Raw genomic sequence first — 17,335 nt, 5'->3', positions numbered from 1 at the left:
GGTCCTTCTGCCTGCTCTGCTCCCGCTCTGGCTCTGGTGAATTCTCTCGCCCTCCCGCGCTTCTGACTGTACCCAGTGCATGTATAAACAAAAAACAAAGAAACCAGCAAACAAATAAATAAAGCATGCCTCTATAAAAAAAAAAAAAAAAAAAAAAAAAAAGTCATTACTATGGCTCAGAAGACCCTACATGATCTGGCCATGTCCATCTCACCTCTTATTGCTCTCCTTTTAATCTACTTCAGCCTTGAACCTCCCTCACATCCTTACCTTGCTGTTTTGCACGAAAAGCTTTCCTGCAGCCTTCTTCAATGGCATTCTTTATAGCCTTCAGTTCTCACTATGATTCGAGCCTTCTCTGATAACACTGTCTACAAATTCATGCACACACATCACCCTCTATCTCATCTTTTGTCTTAGCGCTAGTGAATATGTATATAATTATTTAAGGCCTAAGACGTTCAGTTCTCACCATATGCTCAGTGCTTTTCATACTCATTAATTTAATCTTCACACCGCTACCATGAAGCACTTATACTTATTTTTCTAAGGTGAAGCACAGAAGTTAAACAATTGCCTCCAATTACAGATCAAGTGGCGCAGTAGGAATTCCGTCCAAGGACTACAGTTCATACTGTAAAACATGATGCCATCCAGGACGACCTAATAATGTTTATTTCTAAGTTCTGTGAGCCCGCGCTAGAATGAAAGCTGCATTCTAGAGCTTCTTTTGGAAAGCACTGCTATCCCCAGTGCAGAGAACGTTGCCCCACTACAAGTTGAATTGTCGGTTAAATTATAATTCGGGGTGGGGGGGAAAGTCGGGTTCAGCAACAAATATACAGAGGACCTTCCGGGACAACGCAGAGCAGCTTAGACTCCGCAGCCTGGAAGGAAAGAGAGGCCGGGCCGGTGGCTGCTGTGAACTATGTTTGCAGCGCCGGAGAGGCGGGCCGCAAAGGAGTGGCTAGAAACGAACTGTCCCAGCACAGGTGATTTTCCTTGACCGAAACGGTTGAAGTTTTCAGGGTGCAGGGGAGGGTGGGGCTGAGGCCAAGCGCTGCAGTAACAACACAGAAGTATGCGACATTCTAGAAGTCAGAGGCCGTGAGCAGCTGGGCCGGGAGGGGTCCCGCAGGGCGCGGCCACGACACCTCCGAGCGCTTCCGCCCCGCCCCTGACCGCGTCCGGAGCGCGCGTTGCGATTGGCCCCTTCCGTCCAATTGACCCCGCCCCGGAGGACGCGCGCGGAATGACCCGGAAGCGGTTGTGAGGCGCCGCGGGGCGGCCCAGCTCCTTTTTCCGGTCGGCGTGGTTTGCGACTGGAGAGTCGGCGGTGCCTGGGCCTTCGCCATGAGCGTCCCGGCTTTCATCGACATTAGTGAGGAAGATCAGGTGTGCCCCGGGACGCGGGGGCTGCGAGGGCGGGGTGGAGAGGCGTCTGCGGGGTCGAGGCAGAGGCGGTGTCCCCCGCGGAGCGCGCCTCCGGGCTGAGACCCGCCGCCGCTCACTTCTCGGGCTGGAGTGAGGAGGCCGCGAGGCGGGGGCGCGCGTTGCCGGCCTGGAGTCGCAGCGGCTCGCCCGCCGGCCGGCCCCGCGCCCAGCTTTGCAGTCGGCGTCGGGCGCTGTTAGCCCGAGTCATTGCAGACGAAACTACTTTCTGACTGACCCGGGGGGTATCAGTTCTCGCCCTCCGCCCAGTTCTGTAATGGGAGGTGGCGGGTCTTCAGGTGGCGTTAGGAGTGTAGGAGAAATAATTTTATTAGTGATCAAGATGGTTTATTATGCGATCACGAAGGCTTGTTTGATTCTTAAAAATATAGCTAATACTCTTGTGCAAGGAGTGAGTTTTGTAACCAGAAAAACTCCGTCAACCCACCCTTATGCTTTGAGGCGTACACCTGGTGAACCATCCTATTATTTCAGAGTGTTCCTTTTGGGGGTTGCCTTTGGTATACATGATTGATGCTTCGCGTTTTCCTTTAGTTGAACTCCAGCTTTTGTTGAAATGATCTTCCCCAAGGTAATTTTGCAGAACTGAAAACTACTCTGTGGTCTTGTGCTGTCATTTTGCATTTTTCTGCCACTTCAGTAACATGGAATGTATTTCCTTATTAGAAGTTATCTTACTGTTCTAAGATGACTTCTAGAATTGCAATTGTGAGTTTTTCCCATATGGCAAAAATACAGTCCCTCAGCTTCGAAGAGCAAATTAAGGGGAAATTTAAAAAGTCTAGGGAAGAACAAAGCGGAATACTAAAAGAGAAGAAAAAAGAATATCTGATTAGTAATGGAACCTTGTTAATAATTGTTGGGGTGGGGAGTTTGTTTTTGGTTTTTGGTTTTTTTTGACACAGAAAGGGTTTGTAGATGCAGGAAGTGCTTGTCATTGGTCACATTTTAGTTTTAAAGGTTATTCTGCTGTTCTTATAATACATCAGTTTCACACTAGGTATTCCTCTCTGGTAAATGTGTGATTGCTTCAGGTTAAATTCTTTCACAAGACTTAAGTGGAGTTCAGAATCCATTTCTGTTCCTTTGTTCCTACCCCTCCAAAACCACTTGTGGCCAGTGAAGAAAAAAATACCAGGTGATCTCACTCATAGCGGGAATTTAGGAAACTTAAATAAGGGACCAGGAAAAGGACTAATTATAATAAAGTAAGAATCAAAATCAACAAGCAACTATAAACCAGAGACACACTGGGGGGAGGGGGAGGAAGAGAGAGTAGGATCAAGACAAGGGGGGGGTGGGAATTGTGTGGGGACTATAACCAAGATGAAAATGCATACATTGTCCAAAAATGAAAAATGATGTAAAAAATATAAAATAAAAATGCTCATTAAAAAAAGCAAATGCAAGGGAGTCAAAAAAATTACAAACTGTTGATTGAATAGTTCTTGCAAGTCCATTTGTGTCTACAAAGCAGAAACTGAACAAATTTTTTTAAGTTATGCCATATAGTGTTTCCTTCATAGAGAAGAGAAATATGCTAATGGTCGTTCTGTGTTCTCTGATATGGTGGCAGTTGTTCATGAAATCATGTTTATAATCCCACTCTTGAAATATTCTTGTTGTTACTTGAAAGGATAGAACCATCAGATCAGATTTAATAAACTTTCCTTCAGCAGGCCAACACATTTGTGGGTTTAGATACTTATGCATTTATTAATGGGATCCTTATATTTGTGTTTCACTTCTTCATTTTATTACCTTAAATACTATCTGCATTTTGTAAATATGCTGCTGTATATACCAAGATGGGTGGGGGGGGGGGATGTTATTAAATACAGAGTAGGAAACATTTAAATACCTGGACGCAGTGCTGTCATTTTTATAGGTTGAGATACTCATTTTGCATTTTATAAGGTTATTACATAGTAGTTCTAGTTTCATGAAGATCTGTTTATTCAGGGCAACTTTGAGAAGCACCATCTTTTTATTTTTGTACCTCCCTAAATACTCTTTCAGATGCTTCATTAATAATTACCTTCTTGCCATAGTAATGTCTGGCTTAGCAGTAAAATTTCAGTTCTTTAAAGTAAATTTAATTTACCAAGTCAGATCAGTTCTCCTCCCTTCACTGTCAAAGCTTTGGGTTATATTAGAAAGGTTTTTTGCTACATACTAGAAATCCTTCAGGATATAGGTGATAGGAAAGAAATTCTGTAGATGATCCATGTGGACCACAGTGGGTCTATAATACTGGAGTCTGTAGAGGAAAACCATTGGCTCTAGTGTGGTTGTGATGTTGATGAGGTGGGTTAGAAGCACTGCACCCTACTTTAAAGTTGTTAGATACAGTATTTGCATTTTGCCCCCAGAAATAGGACAGTGGTTTGATATGTCATTCATAGTCTATTTTATAGATATAGCAATTGTATTTGATTTCACAGGCTGCTGAACTTCGAGCTTATCTAAAATCTAAAGGAGCTGAAATTTCAGAAGAGAACTCGGAAGGTGGACTTCATGTAGATTTAGCTCAAATTATTGAGGCCTGTGATGTATGTCTGAAGGAAGATGATAAAGGTCTGTTTCTAAATCTTTGTAATTATTTCTTACTAATCACAAAGGACTTTTAAATTTTTCTAGTGAATTCTATTTGTTTATACGTTAGAACTTTTAAGCTCTGTTTTTAATCTTTGCATTTTCATCTTATTCTAATCTATACCTATGAGGTATGTATACTTTAAGATTTTACAGTACATATGTCTCTGGAGTGCTATACACTAAATACTCATGATTTCACAATGAACTCATGAATTTTTCAGAAGGAAAAGTAAAAGGGATTTTTCATAATATTAGATTAATATTAAAGGGGAAAAATAGACTTTCAAAAAACTATTGCATTATTTGGCTGATTCTCTATTATTGAGATAAAATAGAAATTTTTGAAAATTGGGAGTCCTGAAATCTCTAGTTAAGGTTTGAGATTAATCTTTGTATACAAGTAACATATTCAAAAGTTAGTGACATAACCAGATAATTAACAGATTTAATTTCTAAATAATTTCCTATTTGTATGTACAAATTTTTATTCAGTTGGGAAAACATCCTGTGACCTAGTCAGTTACTTGAATGATTGAGTATCTTGCCTATCTAAAAATTGAAATCCTATATATAGATTTGTAGGTCAGTCATCTATTTACTGGTTAAAAACCAAATCTTAGGTAATAAGTTCCTTCTTTAATAAAATGTACAAATTGCTTCCTGCATGTTAGCTATACAAAACTGGTTTAGTTGTCTAATGCTTAATGGGCTTCAGTGTATTAAGACACTGAAAATACATATTTTATTAGATATATTAAGTATTTTGAGTATCACTTGTTGTATTACCCATATGTGCATAGATGTTGAAAGTGTGATGAACAGCGTGGTATCCCTCCTGTTGATCCTGGAACCAGATAAGCAAGAAGCTTTGATTGAAAGCCTATGTGAAAAACTGGTGAAATTTCGGGAAGGTGAACGCCCATCTCTGAGACTTCAGTTGTAAGTTATGAACTGAAAGCTGTAGTTTTTCAAGGGACTCTTTCCATGTTACTCAGGTTTAATGGTTAAAAGCAAGAATTCTGGGATTTGACTATCAGCTGATTCTTAACTAGCTATTAACTATGTGACCTTGGGCAAGTCCCTTATCCTTTCTGTGCCCCAGCTCCCTCCTTGTAATGTGACATTATACATATATGTCTCCAGTTTGTTTTGAGAGCAGATAACCTCAACTTAATTGTCATAATTACTGATCTGAAATATTGTTTTATTTTTTGCTAACCAGGCTAAGCAACCTTTTCCATGGGATGGATAAGAATACCCCTGTAAGATACACAGTATACTGCAGCCTCATTAAAGTGGCAGCATCTTGTGGGGCCATCCAGTATATTCCCACTGAGCTGGATCAAGTGAGTTATAATGTGGAGTACTTGTATTGCTTTTAAGAAGTATGATTTTATATTATAGCTAAAATATGTGTTCTTAGTACCTTTCAAATTGTGGCAGTATGGTCAGGTCTGTCACTAAATTTCCTCTTACCAATCTCATTACAGGTTAGAAAATGGATTTCTGACTGGAACCTCAACACTGAGAAAAAACATACACTTTTGAGGCTACTTTATGAGGCACTTGTGGATTGTAAGAAAAGGTATTCAAAATTAATGAACTAACTTAAAACTGAATGGGCAATATAAGTAGTTGAGGCAGTTTTTTTGAAGATAAGCAGGATGAGTGATTTTTTTTCCCTACTTTGTTCTCCATGGAGTTGCAATGTCTTGTTTTATAAATTTCACATATTAAGATAAAGATAACTGTAAAGCTTTTAAAAAGCAAAACTTGCTTTTGTCTAAATTACTAAATTATTTAGTGGTGCTTTGATGTGTTAGTACAGGGTAGTGCTATTGCTTTTGTTTAATGGTCGTGAGGGTCTATCAAAGTTTCCACAGCCAGAGTCTCTTATATAAACTGCTATCCCCTAGACAAAACTTCCAGGAGACTGTAGTAAATGAGTACCTATTGGGCTTCCACAAGGCCTTGGATTTCTAAGCCTTGTCTTCTTGCCTGAAATATTTATTCTTCTGCATATCTAGTTTCAGGTTGCCTACCTAATGATAGGTTTGGCATGGCTCAATTTTGGGAGTTAGTGTGGAAGGATAATCCTATCTTTTTGATCTGCCTTTCAGTTTCTCTTTTCCTGTAGTGATTAAATACTTTTAGAAAAGGTAATCAGTCCCTAATTTTATTGCACAGTTTTTATACTTTTAATGCTAGGGTGTTTGCTGTAGTAGGATCAGTGAGATTACCATGTTTCTGTTACGTTAAATAATGTAAATTGTTTGCAGGCTATTTAAGTAAGAGGAAATAATTATATTTTTGTTGTGAAAGTTGGAACCTATTATAAAAGAAGTGAAGGAATCTTATATGACTAGCCTATTTCACTGTGAATCCTTGGCTAGTGTTTCCACAGTGGTTGCAGCATTGAAACCTGTTGCAGCAACAAAGTATTAAAAGAGTAAATAGTTTATTGCAGGACGTTTAGCTTCCCTGCCCTCGCCTGGTAGAATGCCAGTAGTAGTGCTTTCTCTGTCACTAGAACAGCAGCGCTGTATACTTCCAAGTGGAGAAGGTACCCCGTTGAGAGCCACTGCTGGCCTAAATGTTCTTATTCAGTGAGAACATTAATAATAAATGAGTGCCTTGTTTAAAGACATATCAGTGCCTTTGAATACTGTTTATATGCTGCTGATTTTCAATTTTTTTATGTCCTTCATTTATCCCTTAAACTCCACATCATCTATTTTTGTTCAGTATCATATTTCAGATATTCAAAAAGCATGTCACACTTGACATCTGCAAAAGTGGACTATGGCGTTTTCTTCTAAATCTGCTTTTTCTTCAATTCAGGAAAGGCTGTTTCTGTGCTTTCAGTTACTCAAAATCCAATTTGGGGGTTCAGCTTTCACTCCTTTCTGTCTTACACTCTGCATCTAATCCATCAGCAATTCTTATCAGTCCTAAATAAATCTAAACTCAGATCAGGTTCTCACTACTTCATTGCTGTTTGGTCTTCAATTATTTAAATAGCCAGTCCCTGTTTTATGCCTTATGCCCCTACAGTCTGTTTGCAATGCAGCTCCCACAAATTCCTATTTGATGTGGGAAATCAGATAATATATTCCTTTTACTCAGAACCCTCCAATGACTTCGTGTAGCATAAAAGGCAAGGCCAGCTCTCCAGTGTCTTAAGTACTGGCAGTTTCCTGGAACATTCTTCTATCATATCCCCATGACTCCCTCCCTTCCTCAAATCTGCTCAATTTCTACTTCAGTAAAAAAGCCTTTTCTGGTTATCTGTATAAGTAACAAATCTCTCACATTGCTTTCTCCCCCCTCATCTCTTTTATTTCCTCATTGCATTCTCTATTAACAGACATTCTCCATTTTAATATTTAGTCTCTGTCCCATTAAAATAAGTTTCAAAAGCCTGGGACTTTGTTTTATTCATTACAAAGATAGTGTCAGACTCTGGTAAGCATTCAGTATATTTTTAAATCACTTTGCAAGTATAAAATACATGGTTTTCTGTTTGAAAGTTTCCAGTGTGTGTTTTTAAGAACAGATGATTTAGTACAGCTTCCCTCATAGATTCCTCTCTTAAGAGACACTGCTCCTTGTTTTTCTCCAGCCTTTTTGGCACTTCATTCTCAAACACCTTTGTAAATTATACTTTCTGTGTTCCTTTAAGTGTGGGTGCTACTATAGATTTTGGCATTATGCGCCCTCGCCCAGGGTCATTTCCTGTAATCCCAGGGCTTCTGTCTGCAGGAAAATGCATGTCTCTAGCTCAGCTCTCTTCTGAGCTTAAGATCTTTATGTGCAACTGCTTCTGCTTATTTCCATTTGTGATTTGGATGTGGCCTCAAGGGTAACCAAGTGAATTTTTCACTTTCCCTCTAAATCATTTTCTGTGTCTAAGCAAGCATCTCTTTAAGTTGTCTTCTGTGTAGTCTCTTCCGCAACCACAGCAGTTTTCTTAAAACAATTCAACAAATCATTCTTTAGGTTTTCATATTCTTTATGATACTCCAAAAATTCTTAGTATGGCTTGTTTATAGGACAAAACTTTTTTCCCACCTAGGGCCTTTATAATTGGTCCTCCCTCTGCCTGGAAAGTCATCCACCTCTAGTACTTTTTGTGGACAATTACTTTATGTCCTCAGTTTACATGTCATTTCTTCAGAGAGCTCTTTCCTTGCTCATTCTGTGTAAAGTAACCTCCTCTTCTCCTGTCTCTTTCCTTGTTAACTATATTATTGTGTATTTCCTTCATGGCACTTAACATTATTTTTTTTAGTCATCTGTCTTTCCCCAAAGAAGGAAAGTGCCATGACTTTTCCTATAGAGAGGGACTTTGTCTCTTTTGGTCACCAGTGTATATCATCACCACAGTGCTTGGCATTTGGCAGATATTTTTTAGTGAATGAATGGCAATGATGATGTTTTTAAAATCCTAAAGCATTATTTTCTTTTTAGTGATGCTGCTTCCAAAGTCATGGTAGAATTGCTTGGAAGTTACACAGAGGACAATGCTTCCCAGGCTCGTGTTGATGCTCACAGGTAACAGTTACCACATTGCTCTAATGACTGCTGTCAGCAGCTTAGAGGTGAGCTACAGTGTTCAGTCATATAACCGAAATCATATTTGCATCCAGAGCCATCTGATATTGTGTGTTCTGTGGTAGTTCTGATGTGGCTAACAAAAATTCAGTATTCGGTATTAGAAGAGCTGTAGATTAGTGTGGAGTATTGCTGGTTATGGGGCTGGTCATTCCAACCTCAGAAATAGAACGGAATCTTGGGTCCATTTTGCCTTAATAATAATTAACATACAGATGACAAAAGGTTGATGTTGTGTCATGCTAAAAATTAACCCATTGCTAATAAGAATCAGGGCTTCAAATAATCCTAGGTCTACTTAGTAGCAATATGATTAGAATCAGTTTTTTAAATGTATGGAACAGAAATTATAACTCCCATAAAGGCTGTTTCGTGTAGATCTGCATGTCATAGGTGTTGATAAAAAAGGAGTCGTGGGAAAGGTCTTTGACTTTGAGATCAAACTGCCTGCATTCAGATTGTTCACCACTTAATTAGCACTTATTGGGCAAGTTTATATGTCCTTTTTATTGATAAAATGGACTTACTAATATTAAATGTCTCAGGTTCAGGTTATGTGAGGAATTAAATGAAAGCTATATAAAGCACTTACCTTATTGTCTGGCGTGTAGTAAGATGTTGCTGCTGTTTTGATTACTTAGTGGTGCTATTATTTTGTTAGAACAAAAAATTATTTTGTTTGAACTGCTGTACCTGATAAATAGGCTTACTGGCCTGAATCTTACCACCTTTTTAATGCTGTGTTTATTAAACTATCAGATTATTTTCTGAATTAAGTATATTTTGCAATCTACAAAAAGGCAATGAAAAGGACTTGAATTTTAAGACAGTAAGCACTGATTTTTGTTTTCTAATTAAGGTGTATTGTACGAGCATTGAAAGATCCAAATGCCTTTCTTTTTGACCATCTTCTTACTTTAAAACCAGTCAAGTTTTTGGAAGGCGAACTTATTCATGATGTAAGTATCTTTAATATGAAAAAGATACTTTCTTTTTCCTAAGTCTAACATACTGAAGCAGAACTCTTTGCATTAATGAACATGACAGCTGGAAAGATCTAGAAAGAGAACTGTTCTTTTTGTATCAAGAACAGAAATTTAGAAGCAGCTTTTTTGTATTAGGACTGAAATTTAGGGCCTCCCTGGTGGCGCAGCAGTTGAGCGCTGGGTTACAAAGCTGCCCGCAGCCTCTGCAGTGCCGGTTTGATTCCCGGCTGCTCCCCGGCCACCGGAGGAGGGCCCCACATGGCGCGCAGATCTCTCCTGCCGCCCGCTGCTCCCCTCAGCAGTGCACTTTGGTCCTTCTGCCTGCTCTGCTCCCCACTCTGGCTCTGGTGAATTCTTTCACCCTCCCATGCTTCTGACTGTGCCCAGTGCTTGTATAAATAAATAAATAAATCTTAAAAAAAAAAAAAGTCTGAAATTTAGAAGCAGCTTTTCTCCAACCACTGAAAACACCTATCCTCCTGCCATTTCTTTCATCTCCTTGCTTGCCTGGCTGTTAGGCACCTTAGATGAGGCTAATTTCTTTTTAGTCCTTAGTGTCAGCCCCAATTAGGGTGATAAGTCTGATATTTAAAACACATGAACACACTGTTCAAGTATAAAATGACATTTTGAATTATTTTCTGTTTGTGCTATGCCACTACCCCATCTTTCAGGGTATTTAGAGCTCACTGTATTTACTGATTCATCTAAGTGAATCTTCAGAAAGCTAATGGCTTAGATGTGATTTAATGATAAGTTTGTGCACTGAAAAATTGAGAATTTGTTGCTGGGAGCCAGTATCTCAAAAATGTCTTTGTATAAATCTTGATTCTATATTGAATTTTTTTTTTTGTCTTATATAGCTTTTAACCATTTTTGTGAGTGCTAAATTGGCATCATATGTCAAGTTTTATCAAAATAATAAGGACTTCATTGATTCACTTGGTAAGTTTTGGGTTTATCCATTGGAGGGTAGAGATGGGAATGTGCTATTCTAGAACTCTTATGTACTCTGAGATCCAGCAGATATAACTGTGGCCTCATGTATAGGTTACTCTAACCAGTAGTATATGGTGAAACAGCAACAAACATTAAGTGGACAGTTTGAAAGATGACCCAGTTGGGAATCAAGGATAGAAAGAACATGATACTAGGAGTCAGAGAAACCTGGGTTTTTCATAAGTGTTAAGACTTTCAAACTCTACAATACCATTATTCTCTAAGGTAAAGTTACAGAGGAAATAGGTGCTTAGAGGAGATTTTTAGATAGAAATCGTTCCATTGACCTGTCTTTTTAAAATTTTGTAATGAAGAGGGGAGCAAGGAAGCAATGTAAAGAATCACCATTACCTTTATGATAATGGCAACTTCTAGAAATTTCTTATTTTAAGAGCTGACAAAATTTGATGACAAAAGGTACTCTATTAAACTAAACATTGTTTTAAAGTAAAATTCACTGTTCCTTAGATGCTCGGTGATTTTTTTTTTGGTGGTGTTTTTTTTCTTTCTTTTTTTTTTTTTTTTAAGCCATAGTCATGTAATACCAAGTAACTTTTCCCCAACTAAAACCAGATTTTATGCTTGGTATCTCTCCTCCTCTTCACCCAAATGAACAAAGTATGTATGTACATGATTTTGCTAAGCACATCTAAGTGAAGTAAGTCTTAGCTTTATTTTTTATCTGAATTTTCTTTCTAGAGCATCAGAGCTCAGTAAATACTTGCCAAATTGAATTAAATCTTACTCATTGAACAAATTTCATATGGATTTGGCATTTTAATTTCCTTCTGGAGCATGACTTTTAAAATACTAAATTTACAGAGAAGACTTAGAAAACTGTAGTTTAAGAGGGTTTAAATTGTGTTAAACCTATTAGTTCTTTTGAGAACTATGAGAATAAAGTGTTTTGTTTTCCTATTGAGCAATAATCAGAATATATTAGAAGGTAGTTATCTTTATATTAAAATTGCTTGAAATGTAGGTGAAGAATACATGGATAATCTACTTTGATTGTACTACTACTCGTCACTTTGGTAATCATTAGTTCCTGTCACCTGTAAGTTTTGTATACCCATTGGAATTGGGGCAAGATTGAATTATTCTGAACATAATAAGGCACTTGAAATACACCAAAATAAAGTAGATGCAAGTGTGTTTGTGTAGAATGCTTTGCCAGGTGCACTAGACCCAGAAAACCACATTCTGTCCCAGTTAATTTGTTTTGTGGCATGAAGCTATGTGATGGAATGTTAATGTCAGCAACCTCTTTATTTACGCACCAAGGAAAAAGGAGTAGTAATTAACACTTTGACACTCCCCCATTGATGTGTAATTGACTGTTTCAAAGGAGCACTGGTTCATAAGCTATTGCATGCATTAAAATTACGTTTTCTATATTGCAGCATTTTAAGACAGGGGTCAGTGACAATGCAGAAATTGCTCAATGATGCACATTTTTTTATTACTGCATTAAGGTTTTGACATATTAGTAATGAATAAATGTTTCCATAAAATTAGATTTTTTTATAACTTTAAGATTGAAATATGACACAGAACACGGTGACTTCCTCTTTGAAGGCAATGTTCTAGTGTCATGAAACAAAGTATAGTTTCCCACAAGTCTTTAACAAATACTTCACTTAGTTAATAGTTTGATTATAAGAACAAGAGTCCTCAGGCCTTAAGTTTAGTTTTTTGTTTTAAAACATCAATTCAATGTTTTAAATACAAGGTTTCCATTAAATAGATAGTTGTTTTACATAATTCACTCTAGAAATAATCTTCATTCCTTTGATAATGTTTTAAAATTTATGGTAAGCTTATAACTGCACAAAGAGTAGCAGTAAAATAAATTTAATTGTGGGGATACTTTAAATTATAGCTTAGAAAGTTTAGAGGTTTCTATTTTATATTAAAAGAATTGAGAATGTGAAGGAATTTTCTGGTATTTACAAATACTAAAAAAAATCTTGAGTATTCTTTGTGATAGAATAAACATTTCTAACTTACTGTGCCAACTGGAGTTCAGATTCCCTAATTTACCTTTTGTTTCTTGAACATCTGTGCAAATTTATTTGTAAAAGATAATTTGGGGAAAACATTTTTTAAATTGTACATTTTTGGTTTTAGATTTATTTACAGCTGAAAGTCTGGATACAAATGTCTAGATTCCACAGGTGGTATCAGTTTATCAAAAACACTTACATTAACACTGACAACTTGGGCCAAAGCAGTGTTATCAAGTGTCAACTGAATTGCCCTAACATGTCCACATGTAGTCTGGTGTTACCCAGTTACTACCTTCTTGCTTCAGAAAGTTAATCAGTATCTAATTTGCATTTGTTAATTAGGGTTAATGTGCACTAATTGATTTTTTGATGCTTGTAGATTTCCATTAAACCTGCTTAGCAATACTTATTTGGGTACCTCATTCATTTGAGTTATGATCATGTTTTTGTTGAATCTGTGCCAAATAGAAAGTCTGCGTCATAATTACAGCTAATTAACAGATGATTATGTGCTATATTAATGGGCTTCTCTAGTCTTCTGCTCATATGAACATTACAAATTTAAAATTTATGGAGTACTTTGAAGTTTTTTAACAATACAAATTGAGGCTCTTAATTAGATGGTACATGATCATTTGTTGAGTTTGCATAGTTAAAAAGTTAAAAAAAGGAACATGTAATTCTAGAATAATTTTAGAAACTTGTTTTTGTAATTAGTTAGCGTTCAGCTTCTACTTAAGAACAGATAATAATTTGGATAGTCAGGATTTGTAAATATTTGTATTTCTAGTTTATTTTATAAATGAATCTGTATTCTAGGTCTAGTAATCCCACTTTGTGTGTACAAATAACCTCTGCTCCTCAATTTTACTGTTTTTGAAAGCAAAAGGATCAGGATAAAGTAAATCATTAATTTTCCTTTAAAGTATGACAAGTGTTTAAGTTTCATTAGAAATGATAAGAGAAAATTTGAGTTACTCGTACTTTTCTGTTTCTGCCTTCTAAAGAGCAAGTATCACTATTAATAATACTGTTTAAGGTTATCTATAAAATTATTTTAGCGTATAAATGTTAAATGATACACTTTTGCAGTTTCGACTTTGTTAAAATCCAAAGTGACCTCAAGGGAAATGGAATGATTTTAGAACTATGTTTATATTTTAAATTTACATAATATTTATACAGAACAAATAGTAAGTAGATAAGGACTCTTGTGTTTAAATGCAGAGCTAATTGGTAAAAAATAAGCTTAAGTGATTCAAGTGAATAGCAATGTTCTTGTGAAGTGTACATTTTATCTCCTAAAATGTTAGATAAAAAGTGTAAAGTGTACAGAACTTTCAGGGCCTAAATATACCATCTTTATAGCCCATTCTTAAATTTGTGAACCTGCCCTGTGGCACTATAATAAAGAAATGTAATTCTAGAAAGATAACTTCAAATACCCCATAATTTAAGGGGACGAGAGTAAGAAATCTAGCAAATTTCAGGTGGTTTATTTAATGCAGGAAAATCAATGATCCATTCAAGTGAGGTCACCTTTTTATCATTGTCTTTAGTCTACAAACCTGAGTTTATACTTGCCTTTCTTTTACTTACTGCTCAATCCACTGCATTTGCATAAGGCTCTCCAGACTTTTTGCACTTACATATTTTGTTGATTCTTACCTAGCAGGTTGCTTTTCTTTAAAAAATTCTGATTCTCCAAGCCCTATCATAAGGATAGCCAACCCCTTCCTCAAAGTCATTAGACTACAACAGGTGAATATTAAGAAAAGTAATTATAAAAATTATGCCCTTTCATTTACTGTAACATTTAAATCTGTATATGCCACGAGCTGTTATTTTAACAATTACATTCCTTATATCACCTTCCTCTATTACCTGCTAAAGGGATCCTAAAATTCTGCTTGTCTTTTTAATTATTACCACAAACCAGTACAAAAAGTTAGTGCTCTTAGTCACTTAACAAATAAATCTGATGTATTCAGTTGTCCCATTCCCAAACTTATAGACACTCACTGACACTACAGGTCTATCAAAAATACTTTAGCACATCAGATACTTTTTGAAGCTAGACAATTATTGCTCAGCTGATCTATTGAGATCCTTAAGAGGAACTAGGTTTTCCAACAGCTGCCCTCTTAGACTTAGGTGTTTCCTTCACAGAATCCATTCCTAAATTTGCAGTATACAATTTTCAGGTGCCTCATTTGACCGGTTATGATACTTTATCTTTTAGCTTTGGCACTTCAGTTACACTGTCTTACCCATTTGGCAGGGAGCCACATTTGCTGCAGTTCAACTTCTGAAAGTAGTAAGACTTAGAGCCACAGCAGCAAGACAAAGTATGCATCTTACTGCAACTCCCCTCAACTTGATTCTGCCACTGAGACCAAAAAGACCGAAGAGAATGCCTAATACCCCATAGATTATAGGATCAGTTTATTGTTTGCACATACATAATAAGCTTTTTCAAAATTACTGTAAGTGTGCAAACACAATGACTTCCACAGTTAAACACAGGCGTTATAATCATGCAGGTCTTTAGTACGGGTACTCAGCTGGCTTTACTGTTTTTCAGGCCTCTTGCATGAACAAAATATGGCAAAAATGAGACTGCTTACTTTCATGGGAATGGCAGTGGAAAATAAAGAAATATCATTTGACACAATGCAGCAAGAACTTCAAATTGGAGGTGATGATGTTGAAGCATTTGTTATTGATGGTAAGGCAATTAGAACATTTCATGTTTTTAAGAATTTCTTCTATCATGTGGAACGTAAGATTTGAATTTTAAATCTAAGCCTTATTATGGCTAAGTGGGTTTTATTTGTAGAATGAAAATTTAATGGAAATATAAATTACTATGTGGATTTTTTGTGATTGTTCTATCCCTTGAAATCATACAGAACAAAAGCCTTTGGGCAGTAAACCATAGTGGAAGAGCCTAGATTTTAGAATCAGACCTCTGTATAACAGGAATGTAGGAGCTCATTTGAGGTTGTGAGGATTAAATGAATTAAAATGCAGGTAAAACAGCCTGCATTTACTATGTAACTGACACATACTAAAAAACCAACAAATGTTAAACATTATCAATTTAACAGTCAGTAATTTTTTCTGAGCTTTTTAAATGTGAAAATACAATTAAGGTTAAAAAGTATTCAGGATTCTTTGGCATAGCTTCTTCCTAGTAATCTGTGTCTCAAACAGCCTTATAAAGATGTAAACACCTTACTTGAAAATGTTCTTTCCCCGATGAGTGATTGTAGGGAAGAATACTTAGAATTATTAAAAAGTATATGTGATACTCAATATCAACAACCATAGGACAAATTCATGGTCTCTCTCTTAGTGGCATATTTCTGTGCTTGTTATTAGATTCAAAGTGCCAGTATGTAAATATGTTGGAAAACTGTTAAGGCCTTATTATAGCTTACCCAGTTAGCTGTTATTCTTGGGAATTTTCCATATAACATTCCATGTGAAATATCTTTTTTCCAGCGGTAAGAACTAAAATGGTCTACTGCAAAATTGATCAGACACAGAGAAAAGTGGTTGTCAGGTAAGAGACTTTATACTTTGCAGCATTTTGTAGAACATTCAAGTTTGTTGTGATTATTTCATGTTTAAAGAACTAAGGTGGTGTTGTCAACTGACTATAGTTAAATAGTTGCTATTTATCATAATTTTATTAAAGTTCAGACTGAATGTGATTAGCTTATTTAATGAAAGAGTCCTATTTTCCAGCACATTTCATTTAATGGCTGAGCATTGGCTAGAATACTAATGACTTTTGTGTCTGGTTTATGTAGTTCAGGAAAATGAAAGGTATAGGATCAATATAGTAAATGTGCGGTTGTGGTGGTTTTTTTTAAATGAGCTTATAATTTTTTTTACAATTCTAAATCATGTCTTGCATGTATGTTTAACCTTACTTTCAAGTAGATACAAGTGTGTAGTATTATAATGAATGTCAGAAGATAAAAGCTTAACGTTTTGTTTTTTAATTTTTTTTAGTCATAGCACACATCGGACATTTGGAAAACAGCAGTGGCAACAACTGTATGACACACTTAATGCCTGGAAACAAAACTTGAACAAAGTGAAAAACAGCCTTTTGAGTCTTTCTGATACCTGATTTTTTATGCTTAAAATTTTGTTCTTTTTGGGAAACAACCTAAATCTTAGTAAAATATAAGCTGAAATTTCACTACAGTCTGGGCATTTATTGTCTCAAATTTAAAAGAAATTACAAACTTCAGAGGATACAAAAGTAATAAATTACAGAGGGTCACTATGTGTGTGTTGTATAGTAGTGTTCTGTGAGAACCAAGGTACAAGAGTTTTGATAAATGGAGATAAGGTGAAATGACAAATCTAAGGGGCACTGGAGCTAACTTTGCAAATATGGGATAGCTATCTTAATTGAAGCATTTGCTGCGCAAAAGGTAATAATGCAACACATAAGAAAAGATTGGAAAAGTGGGGCCCCCCGGTGGCGCAGCGGTTGAGCGCTGGGTTGCGAAGCTGCCCGCGGCCTCTGCAGCGCCGGTTCGATCCCCGGCTGCTCCCCGGCCACTGGGAGAGGGTCCCACATGGCGCGCAGACCTCTCCTGCCGCCCGCTGCTCCCCTCAGCAGTGTCCTTCGGTCCTTCTGCCTGCTCTGCTCCC

At 36.8% G+C, this 17,335-nt stretch overlaps 1 protein-coding gene across 1 annotated transcript; it reads left to right on the top strand.

Moving 5' to 3' along the window:
• The first annotated feature begins 1,268 nt into the window (after positions 1-1,268).
• Positions 1,269-16,865, top strand: EIF3M (eukaryotic translation initiation factor 3 subunit M). The gene is made up of 11 exons (XM_037522508.2): positions 1,269-1,395; positions 3,897-4,029; positions 4,851-4,989; positions 5,273-5,396; positions 5,541-5,635; positions 8,521-8,604; positions 9,524-9,623; positions 10,514-10,595; positions 15,243-15,386; positions 16,166-16,226; positions 16,682-16,865. Exons 1-11 carry the CDS (start codon positions 1,354-1,356, stop codon positions 16,800-16,802), a joined length of 1,125 nt encoding a protein of 374 aa, XP_037378405.1. The 5' UTR covers positions 1,269-1,353; the 3' UTR covers positions 16,803-16,865.
• Positions 16,866-17,335: the final 470 nt, after the last annotated feature.

The sequence above is a fragment of the Talpa occidentalis genome, unplaced genomic scaffold (assembly GCF_014898055.3).
Source record: "Talpa occidentalis isolate TD23 unplaced genomic scaffold, MPIMG_talOcc4v2.1 talOcc4.3, whole genome shotgun sequence".
Taxonomy (NCBI): domain Eukaryota; kingdom Metazoa; phylum Chordata; class Mammalia; order Eulipotyphla; family Talpidae; genus Talpa; species Talpa occidentalis.
Note: the sequence above shows the minus strand (reverse complement) of the source record. Positions and strands in the feature narration are given on the sequence as shown.